Below are 19,807 nucleotides of genomic sequence, written 5' to 3' on the forward strand. Positions count from 1 at the left end.
GTAAGTCCCAAAAAATACAAAATTAGCAAAACCATAAATATGTATTGCCCTATGAAAAAGAGTAAAAAACAACACATTTTAATGATTTTCTGTAACTGTTCTCTCTCCAGCTTCAGATACCTGCATATTTTCTTTTTCTTGCTTCAGCTGTTCTACCTTTTTACCTCCCTTTCTAGTACTAATGGCCTAATCCAGAGAGCCACCAATTGGTACAGCACAAATTTAAAGTGAGCAATAAGCGGTAAGGCAGAAACCACAGAGAAAAGATTTGTCATGTCCTTAATGAAAAACATAGAAAAAAAGATATTAAAACAGCAAAATACAATTTAAAAGAAATGTTATTTTTATAGCCGTCCATCAGCTTCAGAACAGCCAAGTCATCTCTAATACTGACTGAGAGAAAAAAGAGAATGATACTCAAAGGAGAATAAACTGACTAAAAAGAAAAGAACGGGTATCACTAATGGAAATAATTCTATCAGTCATTTAACAGTATGTGCTCAGTAAACGTTAGCTAAAGGAAGATTTGGATGAGCTGGCAATGATGGGGTTCTCACCTCTAAGAGCATTTCCCAGGCTGCTGTGTAATGTAGGGGATTGGAGGCAATTATTATAATCCACAGAGAATGAGGTGCATGGCTGAATTAGCAACAGGATTATGCAAGACACTTGCCAAAGCTAACGGGCTCGGTTGACTTGACTCAGAAGCAGACTGCTTGCCCATCAGGCAAAGAAAGTGGTAGTGTTCTTGCATCTCACAGCTAGCACTTTGGAATTGGCCCAAACCATTTTACCTATGCCATTCTTATACATAAGAAATGCCAGCATTTTTGTGTGACTACTGGGGTGATACCTGCTCTTGAATACTCATTCTAAAGTGCCTTAGTCTTACAGGTCTGGAAGGAACTTTCAGACACCATCTGCCTCATCAGGGGCATTTTATAAGCAAGTATTTGATTAGAAATAAGAGAATAATTGGTAAGGCAGAATCTAAAAAATGTACAGAAATTATTCCAGATAAACTTCCAAACTTCTAAATATAAATGCAAATTTGATTGGAAGCTCTCTAATCAAGAAAATATGTTGGGTAAATTTATAATTTCCAGTAATTGCTGGTCTCAATCCCAGCTGAAACCGGGAAGTGAAACAAGTCAAATGCCAAATGACAGATAGTCCTGCAGTTCAAATTATTTCACTTAATAAAGAAAGGGCAGAGGACAAGAAGAGAGAGGCAGAGGTAGGAGTCTGAGTGCTGCATGAAGCATCTGAGTCCATTATGTTATTAAATTAATTTTCTTACACCTATTAAAAAAATCAGTGAATTCAGTTTTCAAAGAGAGTCTTAAATACCTGATCTCTTAAAAAGCTTTCTTAATATTTTCATGGAGAATTGTGACACATCAAAGGCAGGCCTGAAGTGATTTCCACTCTGTCCCTCATAAGCAGAAATACCAATTTCATATCTATTCCTTCACCAGAATGCACCTGCTACCACTAGAAGCCAAATATACCTCACAGTTTTGTTTCTAAGTCACTATGCCATCTGGCTTTAAAAGCCCTTGTCCACAGACACCAAAAATAAGAGAGAGAATAATATATAATAATAGGAAAAAGTTGGTTGAGAATCCCATTTTCTAAAAAGGGAAACCTTACTTGTCATTTTAAGCTCTCAAATGTGGATACCTGTGGAACTTACTGTGAATGTTATTCACTGCTAAACAGATGAATATAAATATACATACAATATATATAATGTGGGTTGACCAATAGCTTATGGAAGTCTTACCTTAACCAAGAGAATCTTAGTCCATAAGGAACACTGACATAAATAGCCAAAAAAAACAAAAAAACTGGAGTGATGCCTTACCTGGCTTGAAAAAGTTCCCATATGTATTTATTTTAATCTTTTAAAGGCTTTAGTTGATAGAGCCAGGGAAAACTTCCAGAGTATGTACATTTACACATGCAATCACTTATTTCAGGGAGAAAATATTTTCCTTTTGTGAAAATCTTCTATACTCAGGGAAATGAGTAACTAACACAAAACTTCATTCAAATTTTAATCTTTCTTAATCAGATTAAGATACCCTAATAACTAAAATCAGCACTCAGCACCCCTCCTCTGCTCTCCACCTTTCTATTCAAGTGTGGTCTGTTCTCACAGTTTTACTTATCAATGTTTGATAAATAAAATTCTCAGAAAACATAATTAGAGAGAGCTTTCTACTCTGAAAAAGGTGTGTGAAAGGGAGATTTTATACAAAAAGATCCTTTTTTTTGTACTTAAGAGCCAGGCAAATTTTTCCAGTGATAATTCCTTAATAAAGCTACAGAAGGTTCTTCTCCTTTACCTGGTATGTCTTATTTCCTAGATTTGCTTTTCCCATCCCCTTAAAATATTCTGGAAATAGTATTTTTTTAAAAAAAGAGTATTTTAAAAGAATAGCATCAATAAAAGAGATGGAAAAAGAAAACCAAAAAACTGATGAGGAAAGACTTAAATCCAGTGGAGAAAACATCTTATCTATATATTTTACCAAATCTATCTAGGTACAGTTCTGCAGCTGTAAAATAATTATTTTTTCCTACAGTTTAGTTGTCTTGCTCTAGCAAACCAGAATAAGATTTTGGAACAGCCTTTACTCTTTCAGATGCTGAATCAATGTCTAGTAGTAGTCCAAGAGAAAAGAACAGAACTTCCCCAATGGTTTCTCTAGATTTTTTTTTTGTGTATGTAAGCAGTATATACCATAGAAAACAAATTCTCTTTTTGATACTATATAAACCATTCCAAAGCACACCTTCTCCATCCCTCCCCAACCCTATCAGCCAGAATGGAATCCCTGTGTTCTTTTTTTTTTTTTTTTTTTTAAATACCATTGGCATTGCTCATTTGTTCCACTCCCAACCAGATATCTGCCCTTCCTTCTTCCTTTCTTTCCCACTTACTCTCTTCATTCTTAGAAAGGTTTTATGCATAGGAGAAAGCAGTGAAGACTGAATAGAAGGAAGGCCTTTCATTTTCTCTTTTGTCTCTGGATTCAAATGCTAATATTAAGAGAAATGTTGAGATTCAAGGGTAATAAAATAATGTGGCTGTGTGCAATGCCTCACGCCTGTAATTCCAGCACTTTGGGAGGCCGAGGCGGGCAGATAGCCTGAGCTCTGGAGTTTGAAACCAGCCTAGGCAACACAGGGAGACTCTGTCTCCACAAAAACAAAAAATTAGCCAGACATGGTGGCATGTGCCTGTGGTTCCAGCTACCCAGGAGGTTGGGGTCTTAGGATTGTTTGAGCCTGGGAGGTCAAGGATGCAGTGAGCTGTGATAACACCATTGCACTCCAGCATGGGTGATGAAGTGTGACCCTGTCTCAAAAATAATAATAATAATAATAATAATAATAATAATAATAATGTTGTGGACAAATATCAAGAGCCTAAGTCTTAGAAAAAGAAAGAAAGGTATGTGGGTAGCTAATATTCCAAGTCCGGGTCCCAAATCTATCAGTACCGGCTGGCCGTTGTTCAGGAGGTCCTCCTTGAAGCGAAGTTTTCGTTCCAGATCTTGAATAACAGCATCCTTTGTGCCTTGAATTTCCTCATCGGAGGCTATTCTAGCAGTTCTACTGGCCTTCTTTGGAAATCCTCTGCAGGACAAAAACACAAGGCAATATAGTTAGTCGCCAGGCATATAAATCCAAGTCAAACATTCAAGTCCAACAAAGACAGTGCAAGGTGTCAGCATGTCCTCCCACTCTTTTTTATGCTACATCTATTGCAACTATTATGGAAAGAACCATGAAAGCTGGTTCAGGTAACACTAATTAGATCCAGGTTTCAGAGAAGGTTCATATACATTAGGGGAGTATGCCTTAGTGGGTAGGCAGATGCCAAGGATGGCGAAGGCCTACATTTTAGTCTCAGCAAGGCGGCAGCATAAAATGAAAGAATGATATGATTTGTAAGTAGACCTAGGTTTAAAATCTGACTCTATCTTGTATTAAGTTTGTGACCTTGGGCGAGTTTTAAAAAAATATATACCACATATGAATGTTGACAGGAAAATATATACCACATATGAATGCTGAGAGGTTGAAAGTGAACGTATTTCTATCATACTTTTATTCAGTCTTCTAGTGCTTTGTAATCATTATTCAACAATAGTGCCTAGCCCATTTGAAATCAATATTAAGTTTGTTACCTTCCCTTCCATCCCCTTATATCTGATTTGATTAGGATAGGCCAATGTTATTTGAGGTCTATTTTATATAAGAGGGCTCTGGGAGGTCTGCGGGTCCTGCTGTGCTTGGTGTCCCAAAGCCTCCTGAACTTCTGGCGAGCCCAGGGCTCTTAGGACAGGTGATATCTCACTGCCTCTTTCCTTCCAAAGGCAGCAACAATGACCTGAGCTGTGTGAACCAAGGGTCGTTGGTGCTGGATGCCTGGGGGGTACAGAATCACTTCTGTTGGTGCCTTAAGCAAGTTGCTTCCTATTTTTCTTCCTTTTCTCTCACAGGGCAGTGGACAAAAATTAATGGGAAACAGAATACTAAGCAATGGGGAAATGAATTGACCTATCGCTACCCATATCAACAAAGCTGAACTTCAAAAACAAAGTTCCAGTGGAAAAAAAGCAAGTGACAGAAGAATATATATGATATACTTGTATTTATAAACAGGCAAAAGCAAACCAGTCCCCTGCTACAGCAGTGGTTCTCAAAGTGTGGTCCCTGGACCAGCAGCATTAGCATGACCTGAAGTTGTTAGAAATGCAGATTTTTGGCATCACTCCAGACCTACTGAATCACAAATTCAGAGCTGGGGCCCAGCAATCTGTGTTTTAACAAGTTCTCTAGGTGATATATGCAAAAGTTTTAGAAAGAAATGGAGGGGGAGCATACATACATGGTAAAACCATGAAGAGAAGAGAATGATTGACTCAGAAATTCAGGGTAGCAGTTACCTCTCAGGGAGAGTAGTGGATGCAATTGGGGAGGGTCACATGGGGGCTTCAAAGGTACTAGAAATGGGTAAGAGTTTCATTTTATTAAAGTATACATATAAATTGTATATAGTTCCTTATTTATATTACATACTTCATGATAAGATATTTCTAAGTTTAAAAATTTTACTGCAGGCCGGGTGTGGTGGCTCATGCCTGTATTCCCAGCACTTTGGGAGACCAAGGTGGGTGAATCCTCTGAGGCCAGGAGTTTGAGACCAGCTTGGCCAACACGGTGAAACCCTATCTCTACTAGAAATACAAAAATTAGCTGGATGTGGTGGTGGGTGCCTGTAGTCCCAGCTACTTGGGAGGCTGGGGTATGAGAATTGCTTGAACACTGGAGGCAGAGGTTGCAGTGAGCCAAGGTCGCACCGCTGCACTCCAGCCTGGGCGACAGAGCAAGACTCTGTCTTAAAAAAAAATAAATATTAAAAAAAATAAAACAAACAAACAAAAAAACTTTACTGCCAAAGTGTCAAGGCACTGTGTGCCTCATGTCACTTCACTGATACAGTGGAAAGCACAAGTAAGGCTAAGGAACGTACCTAAACAGTGGGTTCACTATTTCACCCACCAGTGCTGGGAACAAAACAGCCACTAAGTATGCAGCAGAATCTCTGAGGATCCTGTAAAGACTCTGCCCCCGTCCCTCCTAAGTCACGATGCCATGCACTCCTGAGGCCTGTGCTCCTGGTCTTCCCAACAGCCGTTCTTTCCTCTTGGCCACTCCCCTTTGTTTCCTTGCTGAATTTTTCCTGATTTTGCTGGGTGTTCACCGTTCAATGTGCTTATAGAAATGTGATCCCCCTCCCCAAACTCAGGGGGTAATTAATGTACACCAATTTAAATGATCTCAATCCCCTGGAGAGTGATTAGCTTGGCCAAAGGCATGCGATATAGCCTGGGCCAATGAGAATGGGGGAGTGGCGGGGAGTGAGAAGGTGGCGGTGCTCTAGTTAAAATTCTCTCATCTCTGAAAAGAAACAGAAGGAAGAAATGCCCCTCTTCTTTCACTGGATATCACTGTGTCAGAAATGCAATGTCAAAAGCGGCAGTGTTCACTCTATAACTGTAAGAGGAGAACCCAAATGTGCCAATGATGATAGACTGAAAAGACGGAGAGTACCTGGGCCTTGATAATGCTTTGGGGGCACTGTCTTAACCTACCACGGAACTGCCCTACCCCAGACTTGTTTCATAAGTCAGTAAACCCTGTAGATCGAATCTCCTTGTAGTTGAGTTTTCTGATACCTACAGTGGAAAATATGCTAACTGATTAAAACCTGCTATTCTAGGTTTGTCCCTTTTAGTCATTTGCCCTGAAGTTCAAATAAGATAACACTAGACTTTACGAACTGATTTTGATATTTAGGGAGACCCTGAGACAGTAAGAACCACAGGAATTATTTATAACTTCGATTTCTAGTACCATGCAATCCTTTAACAAACACATACATAGCTTGCTAGTTTTCCTAAGCCTGGACCCTCCTCCTACTGCTTTACCTGGGGTTGTTATCATCAGTCTTCAGCCTAATGACTCCTTGGAAAGGATGTCCCTGACTAAGCCTGTCCCATTAGTTGTTTTCTTGATAGCATCTATCACTCTGCTATTGCTTTTTCATATTGTCTCTCCCTTACCATGGCTCCTTTGTTAATCACAGTGCTGTTAACAGACACTCAAATAATATTTCTGAAATGAGTGAATGGATGTACTGTCTATCTCTACTTCTGATTTCTCTCTCCCCTCCCCTCCTCAGTCAAGAAGACTTGTGCCAGAGCCATGTGAAATCAGACCATATGTAAAAAGTCAGCCTCAGGACAAGTACAAATTATACAATTTTAGATGTAAAGTTCTCTGCATTTGACTACAGCCTTACATCTGAGAACTAGAAGAGCTAGGTTCTGAAGTCATCTTAAAGGTAAACTGAAGACAGCGAGGTCTCTGTTACATCAGCAAGGACTGGGAACACACAGGTTCCCATTATTACTGTAAGCCTGTGCGAGGTAAACCATTGCACAACTATGTGCTGACGAGCAGCCTTCGATGACAGAAGGCACCACTGTGTTTTTGCAGGTAGACTACACTGAGAGCTGTGTTCTCAGCACAAATGAGGAAGAAACAGGGGATAGGGGGACCATTAAGGTCAGAACAGGTCATCTCAACAGAGGAGCAGAGAACTGGTTTTTAAAAGTCAGCCACAAGTTCCCTTGGACCAGAAAATATCTATCTGTTCACTGTAGAATAAGTCCTGTTCCTTGGGAAGCATTTCTCAGTATATTTGACTCTTAAAGGGACTTAGAACAACTGCTCTGGAACATTTCATAGAGTTGTCACCTTGGTTTGTGTCCCTGTCACAAGGGTAATTCATCCTTTCAAAGGGTACAATTACAATTAGTCTTTGGCTCAAGTAAACACCCTGATTATTCTTTTCTTTTCTTTTTTTTTTTTTTTTCACTCTGTTGCCTAGGCTGGAGTACAGTGGCACCATCTCGGCTCACTGCAACCTCTGCCTCCTGGGTTCAAGCAGTTCTCCTGCCTCAGCCTCCTGAGTAGCTAGGATTACAGGCACGTGCCACCACACCTGGCTAATTTTTGTACTTTTAGTAGAGACGGGGTTTCACCATGTTGTTCAGCCTGGTCTCGAACTCCTGACCTTGTGATCCACCCACCTCGGCCTCCCAAAGTGCTGGGATTACAGGCCTGAGCTACCACACCTGGCCTCTATCTTTTAACAAGTCAATTCCCTCAACATATCAAGATTTCCAGTGTTAAGGGCAGTTACTTAATTCCTAATTTCCCACAATGTTAAAGAAATTTTCCTCTTTACTTACAGAATTTAAGGTACTCATATTTTCTTGGTTCTAAACAATTAATACAGAAATAAAAATCAATCAACTGAAATTTGTTTTTTTCTTTTTGTAGACTGGGTTTCACTCTGTCACCCAGGCTAGAATGCAGTGGTGTGATCACAGCTCCCTGCAGCCTTCACATCCTAGGAGGCTCAAGCAATCCTTCTGCCTCATCCTCCAAGTGGCTGGGACCAGAAGTGCATACCACTATGCCTGGCTAAATTTCCATTTCTTGTAGGGACAGGTTCTCCCTATGTTGCCCAGGCTGGTCTCAAACTCCTGGGCTCAAGTGATCTTCCTGCTTTGGCCTTTCAAAGAGCTGGAATTACAGGCATGAGCCACTGTTCCCAGCTGAAAGATATTTTTAAATGTCCAATAGTGATTAGACAAATATTTATAGAGCATCTAGCAGAGCACAGTGCTAGGCCAATACATCAATACAAGCCCTGTTAAGCCTAGAAAAAAAGAGTTGGTTTCTAAGGTAAGTGATTGTTAATGCCTGATGACATCATGGAATTCTATGTATGAAGATTTTATGCATAAAAACGAAAATATATTTAAAAAACCCAAAAGCTTCATCATGATAGTCTGAACACTAATAGTTTTTGCTTCTTAGTACATTTAATTCAAGTTAGTATATTGAATAACTGTAACATTAATTACTTATATCTTCCTTTACTGATCTTTCTTATCTGTTTTTCCACAAAGAAAAATGAGAGAAAATTAGAATTTGGACTAATTTATATGTTTGTACATACATACATAAGTGGTGATGGGAACTGTAGGTTCTTTACCCAAATAGTTAGGTCCTGAAAGAGGACAATTTATAGCAATGATGACACATGCATTATTTACATTATTTGGTGCCTTGTAGATAGCATGTACAAATACTTGCCTCCATAGTTGGAATGATCATCACAATCTGCTACACAGTTTATATTGCATTCATCCTTGAAGGCTATGAAAATTAGATTCTGAACCTAGAGTTTGCTGTTAGGCCACCTCTGCCTCCTACTAAAATGAATGTGTCCAGCCTATCAAAGATTCTCTTCAACAAGCATGAGCTCCATGACATACTGCATTGCAAATCTGACTTTCTGCAAATGTACGTGGCTGGAGATACGCCAATCTTAGCAGTCAGTACTTGAAATTGAAACTTGAGGGGGAATAAGAAAAGATTCCAGTGGGCACTTATTTACAATGATTAATATTTGAACATTTTTAATTACAAAATGGGAGTTTCATAGAGGCTATATGGTTTAAAAATACAGAGTACTTCATGACTTTGTGTGTCATCCTTGCACAGAGGCCATGCTAATCTCCTCTGTATCATTCCAATTTTAGTATTCACACTGCCAAAGTGAGCACTCAACATTATTTAAGTGAGATAGCAAAGACCTCCCAAATCCTAAAGGATGGTCCTTGATCACAGAGGCTGATAACCAAGTTGGGGAATAAGTTAAGGAACAAACCATGTGGAACCAATTCTAGATGCAACTGGAATAAAAAAGAAACAGAAAACAGTGCCGGCTAGAATGACTGCAGAAAGCTCCATGAAAGAGGCAAGTTCTAAGCCCTTGAAAGATGATAAGGATGTAGACAAGTAGAATGGAGAAGAAGAAGAAATTCAGAGACAGCAGGAATAAAGAAACAGATGTGAGAACCTGCTTTTTTGTTTTGTTTTGTTTTAACCACTTAAAAGCTGTGTCGTTTGGGCTAGTGACCTGATGACCATATGTTTCAGTTTCCTCCTTTGTAAAATGTGGGTATTAACAGCTTGTATCTCATAGGATCACTGGGTAAACTACATGAGCCAATGTGTACTAAACACTTAGAACAGTGCCTGGTGTAGTAAGAGGGGATCTGAAATATCAGTGGATCAGAAAATATTCAGCATGGAAGTGAGTCAAAGAGATGAGATTGGCTGAGAGAAACAGAATGGAAGAGGGGAAGGAGTTTAAAAAGATGCCAAAAATTCTTGACCAGAATTTCCATGAATGTGCAAATAACCCTTACCGATTGCCTTCTCAGTGTTCAACTCTGTTCTAGGTGCTAGAAATATAATGTTGAACTAGGTCACGGTAGTTAGAAAAACTGCATTTTTATGGTGGATATGGCAGAAAGAGATAGAAAAAAAAATGGAAGGCAAGACATATCAGGAGGTGGTAAACGCAATGAAACGGCAGAAGTATGAGTAGATGACTGTATCAGACAGTGTGGTCCATCAGAATTCTGAGGTTGACTCTACAGTGGTGGCCTAAACCATAGGAAGTGGCTGGCTACGTGAGACCTACAGGAAGAACATGGCAGTGCAGAGGTCCTGTGACCGGAACCAGCCTGGCAGGGCCAACAGATGGGCACTGTGAATGAGGAAAGAGGTATAGAATACAGTTTTCTCACACTTATTCTAATACGGAACCTCTTCTCTTTTTCGGAGCATCTCACTGGACTAATGTAATTCAGAAGCACTTTACGAAATTATGTTAAACACTGAGGACAGGGTTTAGGGGTAGCATGCAAGGTGAGAGTTAGAAATAAAAGTGACGTATTTTGAAAGGGGAGGCATGAGGAAAGAAAAGCAATTATAAGTTTTGAGGCAAAAATTTGGCAACTGAGTTTGTTTTCCTATAAAACTAATGCTATGTTAGAGTTTATAAGATGGTTGTAGTTCTGCTCCCTGAAGTGGCACCTTCCTTTGATAAATGAAGAGTAGCAACTCATTAGGAAATAAAAAGAGTGGTGACAAAGAGATAATCTCCTTTTTTTGATGGTTTGTGCAATTAAAAAAATAAAATAAAGTAGTATTCAAAGTTAGTAGTTACCAAAACCAGAACTCTTCACAAAAATCCATACTCAGAGGCAAACCTTAACCAATAAAGCAATTCGTAACAGGCCTCCCAGACTAAATACTTCATTGTATACACACTCAGCCCAACTGTACAAAAAACATTACTGATCTGTTTACTCTGGCTTTAACAGTAAGTCATTTGTCATTTAAAAATAATATTCGTGTGGTTATGATAAAAACATCTCAAACATATACACAAGCATCTGGAAGGTAAAGTCTTCCAGATTCAATCACCACCAAATCCCAAGTGGTCTCTTTTTTGGGCTACTGAATAGTCTTGAAAGCATCCTTCCCTTGATATGCTATTGTAGGTCAATTCCGGGAGTAGATTTCAGAAACTCAAATTTCCAGAGCACAATATTGATGTAAGAGATAGGGTACCAGAATCAACCAGAGAATTTAACTATTACAAGTCCTGTTATTCTACTCTTCTCACATTCAGTGAAATCTGATGGTAACTAAATTCCACAACATTTCAGAGGGAGCAAATTCATTAACATGTTGGCATTTAAATATCACTTATATTCAAGAATATAATGCATTAATTAATATATAAAAGAGCCCAAGATATACAAACTGAGTTTTTGTATGTCAATTCTATTTTCCTTTTACTGAATTTTATGGTAAAGCAAAGGCTGCTAAAGTACAAAAAATAGGTACCTTAAGCTCATATTTAAAGGAAAATAGATAACTTTATTCTAATATCAAATTCTCCTCACATTGTATTTTGGGTTCTTTAAAAAAGAAAATGACAAAGGCACATGGGTTTTTTTTTTTTGAGACAGAGTTTTGCTCTGTCACCAGGCTGGAGTGCAGTGGCGCAATCTCAGCTCATTGCAATCTCCGCCCCCCAGATTCAAGCAATTCTCCTGCCTCAGCCCTCCCGAGTAGCTGGGATTACAGGTGCCCACCACCATGTCTGGCTAATTGTTTGTATTTTAGTAGAGACAGGGTTTCACCATGTTGGCCAGGATAATCTCCATCTCCTGACCTTGTGATCCACTGGCCTCAGGCTACTTCTGTTCATTCATTCTGTACAACTTGGTACACAGCCGTACAGGTCTGATTTTGAGCTACCCCAGGGGCAGAGACATTTCAACAGAATAACCCAGTAGCAGCGGATCCTGGAGGCCTCACCTACTAATTTGTTGGTAAATACTTGCCCAGGATTGGATACAACTTGATAAGATACTGGACCCTAATGAGCCCATAATAACACCTCCAACCCCTTCAGGTCAGAGAATGAAAAGCCCCCTGCTATCTGTTTCCCCCAAAATAGGAGAAACATAGGTATAGTGAGATGTCTGCAAAGTACGTTGCAGCTTGTATCTGTTGGATTCTTTTTCACTGGTTACTATCTAACCACGGTCTTGACTTGAAAACTGTTTAAAATGCCCTGTGTCATGAATCTTAAAGTACAACTAAATTTGTTAACAAAGTTTTCCTTGACTCAGGGGATTCTGATTTGCTGCTTCTACAACAGTTTTCTTTAATCAAGAAATGTTAGAATTATTTGAGATGAACCTAAGTCATGCTATTCTCTCCTTGCTCAGGCATTTTTTCCAGAACCCTGGGAAATCCCGTCACCTCTTGAGTAACAATGATGACAGTGTCCCCACCTACCTGCTTCCTATCAGGGAGAAAGAGAGGGACAATGAGATAATGTCCATAAGGAGCTGTGGGCCTATATAATAAAAGCTCTCATTAGTACATCTATATAAAAGCTCTTATTGACACATGCTCTTGTGACAAAGATGGGGCAACATTTCAAACCAAAGCCCTGCTTATATAAAAGAGGCAGTTAAGAACATACAACATTGTGGCTCTGTGGCTATGTGGCACTCCCTTAAGAGCACAGATTCCAAGAATGTGAAGATGGCAAAAGAAACAGTGCCAGTCTGGTTCCAGAGATGGGTCTGATCTGATTCACCCTTCAGACTTTGTACAGCTGCTCAGAGACCAGCAGAGGCAGTACTGCCACACTATGCCTGTCGGCACTGCCAAATCTGCTGGGTTTCTTCCATCTCTTAGGGCTGATTTACTATGTGGAGAAACATGGTTACAGCAATGGAGGCTGTAACACCAACTTACCAGCAATAGTGAGGGGAGTAGAATACATTAATTTTATAAAAGTACAAACAGATTTCTCTCTAAGGCATGCTCTCCTTACTACCTCCATCTAAAAGGGTTTATCAACTTAGTATTTGTATCTGTCGACAGCTTTGAGCAGGGCAATATTTTCTTTGCCAGTGACCCCAGTAAATTTGGGGAAGATGCAGCATAAAGGAAGAAAGGCATTTGAGGAACTGTATGTATAGAAGTTCCCCAGACCGCAGTCAACCTCTCTCCAGCTCACAACAGCAGCATGCAGTTGGTTGACTGCGGTCTGGGGAACTTCTATACACACAGTTCCTCAAACGCCTTTCTTCCTTTATGCTGCATCTTCCCCAAATTTACTGTCCTTTGCCTCGACTTTGTGGTTTATCACTGACATCCATGACCTTTGTTCCCTGCTTTGACCTCTGCTACACAAACATATGAGAAACAGAACCTTATCTCCACCGACTGTTTAGAAACTTAGTACTTACTAACCTTCCTGTCTACAGTTTAAATAAGAACAATGCGAAACAAACAGAATAAAACAGCAAGTATGCAAGTGATGATTAAGAAAACTAAGGGGGGCTGGGCACGGTGGCTCATGCCTGTAATCCCAGCACTTTGAGAGGCCGATGTGGGCAGATCACCTGAGGTCAGGAGTTTGAGACCAGCCTGGCCATCATGGTGAAACCTCATCTCTACTGAAAATACAAAAACTAGCTGGGCGTGGTGGCTCACACCTATAATCCCAGCTATTTAGGTGGCTGAGGCATGAATTGTTGGAACCCAGAGGCGGAGGCTGCAGTGAGCTGTAGTCGCACCACTGCATTCCAGTCTGGACAACAGAACAAGACTGTCTCAAAAAAAAAAAAAAAAAAAAAGAAAGAAAGAAAGAAAACTAAGATATTGGAAATTTATATTTAACATTTTGGTAAAACAAGGCAGGTTAAAAAAAACCTAATGAATTTCTACTTCATTGCATTATATGTAATCAATCTACTTGTTGGTACTTGATATATATGGCAAAACCATCCAGCTAAAGAAATAACACTTATAAATGAAACTGAATATATACATCTTAGGATAACTTGGCAGTTCCTGCAAGTTCCAGGATGCCAAAGCCATGGTAGCCCTGATAGGGACACTCAGTCTTTAGCAAATTATTTGGATTATTATGATAAACAAAAATAGTAACATTTTTGTTGTTAATTCAGAATGCAAATGACAGATCCCATAGTATGCCAGAGGAAAAACATGTTTCAAAAGACATATGTATCAAACCAAAATAATGAATTCTTCAAGTGTGTGTGATTTAGCAACAGGAAAATTCCTTGAGGACAAAACGGTAACCACATAATAATGGCTTACTGGGCTGGCACGGAGCTAAAAATCTGTAGTCTGGTATTTCCACTTCGATGTCACAGCACTTACCTATCTTTGGGTACAGTTTTCCATGGCCACAAAATCAGCATGACTTCTCCATTAATTTTTTTAAAATGGCAGGAACGACTGGACTCTTGTGGTAACAATTATAAGCTATTTTGACTCCATAAAATGAGTCACTTTGAAAGATGGTGACAAGAAGCAAGTGCTCCTGTTACTTGAAGTAAGCCCTTAAAACTGCTTAAGGTTTCAAAGTCACTGATCAGCACAAACTGCTGTTTCTACTAAAAATGATAAATGGCACAATCATTACCACCTTTGCCAAAGTAATCTTTGATCAAATTCTTTATGAGAAATATTAGAACAGATTATTTACAGTACTCCTCTTCCTGGGAAGCAAGACTTGGTATCCTTTTAATGAGAGAGGAGGAAAAGGTGTCATGCAACAAACTCTAGCTCTTTGGGTCTCTCTAATAGCTTCTTTGTACCAAGATAATACACTTCCTTTTCTAACAGCTAAATTAAAGCTCAAAGAGAAAAAGCAGAGGAGAAAGACAAAGGTTCTCCTCAGACAAGTTGACTGACAACTTTTAACAGAAGTCCATTATCACATCATTACTATATTTGGCTCCTTTATTGGACTTGTTTCTTTACATAATCATTTGACTGTGTTTCGTCCAATAAGGATTTGAGAAGAAGGCAGATTTCAAATTCATGTAATCAACATTTAGGAAGTGCCCAACAAAAGCAGCAGTGCTAACTGAAGCTGCCTGGCCCACCTCGTTGAGGCCCGACATAGAAATGCTGGCCTTTAAGGTGGCAAAAGTATATCCTAGCAATGGAACACTTTTATAGATGAATGAAAATAACTTGAATTCTAAGATCTTCTCCTGTTTACTCTTTAGTAGAGTTTCCTTCTTTTTCTCTCTGAACAATAGTATGCTTCTGGCAAACTCTGAAGCAGGATTTCAGCGGGAAGAGTTGAGATATGGGTGCTGGCTTAACCTTTGCGAGCACTCACTCATTTGTGAAGTCTTCAGTAAACTGAGTAAGTGCTAGCTTTTACTCATTTTACTCTTCAACCAAACATACCAAACACCTGTACTGTATTTCTTCTGAGGAGTTTACTGTACTTCTGTGGTCATTATTTATCCTCAAAGATTTCCCATTTTAAAGACCTCATAGGGCTGCCACATCATCACTGTGAGGTAAGGAGAGACATATTAGATCACCTGCAAGCAGAAACAGAGGCGGCATGTGATGGATCTCGAGATCACAGGCCAGGGACAAAACTGCATCATCATTTCTCCACTAGGTTGCATACACCCTCATTTATCTACATTCCAGTCAATCACTAGATTCACACAAAGGCTTATTTCTTAAATCTGTTAATTTAGGTTTTTCAAAAACACTAAGTGTATACTTAATAACCAAACTCCTTCGCACCCATTGTAATGCTGGCATGAAATATTATAATAAAACACATAGTTTGGTGGTGAGAGCATGGATTCCTGTCTCGGTTTAGTGGCTATGTGACCCAGGGCAATTTATTCAACTCCTAGACTCCTCGGTAGTTTAACTGGGGCGATGCTACCTCTTAGGAATGTAGTATGGACTGAAATAGTATACGTGAGTTGCTTAGCACAGTGCTCGATAAACGGTAGCTAAGCCCCTCCGCCCGTCATAATTATTAAGAGCACTGCATAGAGTTTGAATAGTTCCTCATGAGAATCTCATATTAGTTCAGACGAAAAAGTTCTGATTTTGATCATGTCAAGTGGCCACGCAAGAATCACTGAGTCAAATTGCCGTTAAGAATTTTTACATCACATGGAGGGAAATGTGTGAAATGTTACTGAGGTGCTCTGGGTTGCAGGCTGATGGGCGCGCGTGTATGGGGATGTGGGAGCCCCAGGGCGACCCGAGGCGGAGAGGCAGGGAGCGGAGGCCTGCGGCTGTTACTCACGCGGGGGTGACACCCTTGGGCAGCCCCAGGGCGTTGACGGCCGCCGCCGGCGGCTGCGAGGGCAGCAGGGCGCTGAGGAAGGCCGCGGGCGTCTGGCTGTGGCCGAAGCGGGTGGCGGGAGAGCAGTGGGACGCCTGCCCCGGGCTCGGGAGCGGCGGTGGTGGCGGCGGCAGTGGGAACACGTCGGGCACCGGGAAGGCAGCCGTGGGGCTGAAGACCGGGGGCGGCGGCGGCGGGGGAGACGGTGAGGAGGAGCCCCACGGGGCCTCGGGCTCGGCGCCGAAGGGCTGCGCGAAGGGCGGCATGGGCGCGCGGCCGAACTGCCTTGGCGTCGGGGACATGGGCGACGGGAGGCTGGACGAGCTGGGGCTGGAGGCCGGCGTGCCGTGGCCCGACGCGGGCCCGAGGTTCTGCGCGGCGATGAACTGCTTGGGGCGCGCGTAGTTGAAGGAGCCGGAGGACTGCATGGCGGGGGCGGAGCGGGAGGCCAGCGCGCTCATGGGCTCCGGGGACGCGGGCGGCGTGCAGGCCGCGGGCTCGGGGAAGGCGGGCGGCGGCGGGAAGGGCGGCGAGGGCGGCGCGCTGCGCGGGGCTGGCGGAGGCTGCCGGGCGCCGGCCTCCTGCTCCAGTCGGATTTGGTTCTGGAGTTGCTGGATCTTCAGAGGGTCCCTGTGGGGAGAGAGAGAAGTGACACCTTCAGAGACGGAACGGCAAGGAACGTGCATTCCAGGAGTGAGCTCAGCTTGTGAGCGTCGCCTGGCACTTAGGCCAGCTGCAGAGAACACCCAGGGAATGGGCACACATAGCAGCCCGAAGTGTGGTGCCAGCAGTTCATTCTGGACCAAGCGCTAAGTCAGTGAATTATGCTCGCCCATTTCACTGTCTCATTTAAGTTTCACATAAGGTGATCCCAACCAGTTTACAAATCCTGATGGAAATTTTGTCTGACTTCCAGGAGCCATATTTTGTTTTTAACGGATCAAGAAATATTAAGAGAAAAACATTTCGACATCAGTTCTCAGTCCTCTCATTCATAGTCAATTTTTGGTAAAAGAATTCTATCAAAATGAGAAAGTTAAAAGCAAAAAAAAAAAGAAAAAAATGTTGAAGTTATATTTGGCAGATTTAGGTGAGTCCAATTTGCCTACTTCAGTGCTGTCAACTCTGCATTCAATAAATACCACAGGTGGATTTAAAGAAAATTACTTTAATCTCTACATTTGTCCCCAAGAAAGTCTTTATGCAAAATTTTAGTAGTAAAATGAATTGCCAATTTCTTACACAAACCTTAATATACACTGATATTGCATGCTATTTCAAACACATGTAAACAAGTAACATCTATAACAGGTAGGTGTTCAATAAACAATAGGAAAATATTTTATAATAATGTATACTTAATTCCCCAAATATTTACCATTGATAAGGGATAGTTCAAATTTTTATTTCTGAAATAAGAGTAAGCAGCTAGCAATGATCTAATATCTCACTCTTTTACTCCACAACTTTGCTGTACATCCAGGATGTTTCCCTTTATTCACATGAGGTAAACATAGGGACCAATAGCTGTCACAAGAAACTTCAACTTCAGGTGGCACTATAACAAGCAGATAAAACAAGTATCTATGAATAGACAATAAACCTTTTAAAACTAAAAATCAGACCCCAAAACTTTCTTATCCATAGGCAAAAATCAAGCCTTCAGAGACTCAGCAACACAAAGAATTGAAGCGGCCAATAAAAAGTGAAAAAATGTCTAGGTCTTTTCTCAAGTATCATGAGCTGTGGGAACATCAGCAAGTTCTAAACTCTGTTCTGTGTCTTCTGTTCCCTTCTATAATTATCCAGTAAAGTGATTACAATTAAATCCATGACAAGACAGACACATTTTCTTGGGAACTGAAAGGTGTAATGAGGAGATGGTTCTATGTTCTTAATAGGTACAGAGCATCAAATATTTGAACAACAAAGAACTTTGTGGGATCCTATTGAACTTGAGTGTTTTAAAAGTAGCCATGTCACTGCAGGGATTCACCACTGCCCTGAAGTTCCAGATGTCTATGTGGTTTGGGTAGACTGTCCAAGCACATCTGCTCTTGCATTCATGCATTTAGAACTGGCCCAGGAATAGAACTCATAAAAACCACCCACTAGCTCTAAAATCCATTATCCAGCACTCTCCATTCTGAGTCCCCAAATGCTTCATCTCCCTGCCTTTGCTGTCTCTTTTACATTTCCTCACTAGGGCAGCATGCATCCCCGTCCCAGGATGTTTACCATCAACACTCTTCCACACCCTTCAGCTGACCTCTGCATCTGGATTGGAAGCCATCTGTGTGGCTCTCCTCAAAGGCACTGTTCCCCTACTCTGTCCCCACCTGGGCTCACAATGGCCAAAGCCACAGCTGTGTTTTAAGTATTTTAGGCTTGGCCTGACGTCAGCAAATTGCTGTGTAGGGTGGCTCTGCTGAAGTAGCTACAGACATCATATCACGCCCTGTACCTGATGTGAGGATTCCCTGACCCCAGGATTAGGGAGTGCCTCTTGAGAGCCAGTCTTCAAAGAAACCAGGGCAGGAAAGCCCAGACCATGACTATATTGGTTCTAAACTTCTCTATGGGTCAACCTATTCATTCGGGCATTAAAAAGAACCACCATGTTTGCTAACCCAAGTGGGCTTAAAGCTGTGGAAGTGCTATCTTTAGTATGAAGTGACAGTTTAAGAAATTATTAATGTAGCATTTCACAAGAAATGAATGGGCATTCTAGTGATTTGGCTGCTAGTATATACTGCAGTGAAGAACTTTGCTAGAGTTTTGACTTCCCCATTTTTCAGTGGTTCAGTGAGGCATGAAGAATATAATATGCAGGGAATGGAGGGGGTGGGGAAAAGGAGCACAAACACATCTTTTGAATTTTAAAGTGTCTGACTTTATTTCTGTGCAAATGATAATCTTTTAAATACCTGAGTTAAATGAATTTCCTGTCTGGAATGTGATGTGATGAAATGCACAATTTTACCATTTTCTTCTTCCTCATTAAGCTATTTTTAGAAAAGTTGATTTTCACAGAGATAAAAAAAGGCCGAAAGAATGAAAGGTACCAGAAACGCAAGGTTGCCTATAGCTTTTGGAAATTACTTAGAAGTTATTTGTCATAGGAAATTCATTACTTCTTTAGTTTGTCCATTTTTTTTTTCTGCTGTCTTTTCTCTGAAAAAAAAAAAAAATGAAACTGAACTTTTTGGAAATACTAGCCAGCTACTAGCTTGTGGGGTAATTGTGAGAATTAAATGATGAGCACAGTGCCTGGTTCGGAGTATGAGCTCAATAAATTATCTTTCTCAGCAGAAGAGAATCATATCAATCCTGGTTACTTTACAAACCAGACCTTTTAAAACAGGAACAATGTTTAATTATTGCAGGGGGTTTCTCTTCACCTATTGCCATTGCAAGTGACTAGCAAAGGAACAGCAGTGGCAGGTGGGCTGATGGGGAACTGGAGATGGGGCTGTCTTGAGACCAGCTAAGATGGCTGGTTTTAGCACTGCTCCTCCCCCTTCTCCTCATCACGAAGCCGTAGGGCACTTACCATGTGCCTAGCACTGGAGACACACACCAACCCTAGGAGGCAGGGATTGTTATCCCTGTTTAAAA

The 19,807-nt window shown here is 41.0% G+C and overlaps 2 protein-coding genes and 1 non-coding gene across 16 annotated transcripts in view; 1 reads left to right on the top strand and 2 right to left on the bottom strand.

Annotated features, from left to right (window-relative positions):
- Positions 1-19,807, top strand: part of LOC105466708 (carbonyl reductase 4) — a 176,526-nt gene that overhangs the window by 121,918 nt on the left and 34,801 nt on the right. The gene's annotated exons all lie outside the window — the stretch shown is intronic.
- The window catches only part of LOC105466706 (palladin, cytoskeletal associated protein), a 433,580-nt gene that overhangs the window by 33,432 nt on the left and 380,341 nt on the right, over positions 1-19,807 (bottom strand). For all 6 annotated transcript variants that reach the window (XM_011715817.2, XM_011715818.2, XM_071092848.1 and 3 more), the window contains 2 exons: positions 16,151-16,819; positions 3,513-3,648 (listed from right to left, as the gene is read on the bottom strand). In XM_011715817.2, coding sequence (XP_011714119.2) covers positions 3,513-3,648; positions 16,151-16,819 — 805 coding nt within the window. The remainder of the gene's footprint in view (positions 1-3,512; positions 3,649-16,150; positions 16,820-19,807) is intronic.
- LOC112424035 (U6 spliceosomal RNA) lies at positions 9,118-9,220 on the bottom strand. The gene has a single exon (XR_003014687.1). It is a non-coding gene; the product is annotated as a U6 spliceosomal RNA (small nuclear RNA).

Source organism: Macaca nemestrina, chromosome 3 (assembly GCF_043159975.1).
Source record: "Macaca nemestrina isolate mMacNem1 chromosome 3, mMacNem.hap1, whole genome shotgun sequence".
Taxonomy (NCBI): Eukaryota; Metazoa; Chordata; class Mammalia; order Primates; family Cercopithecidae; genus Macaca; species Macaca nemestrina.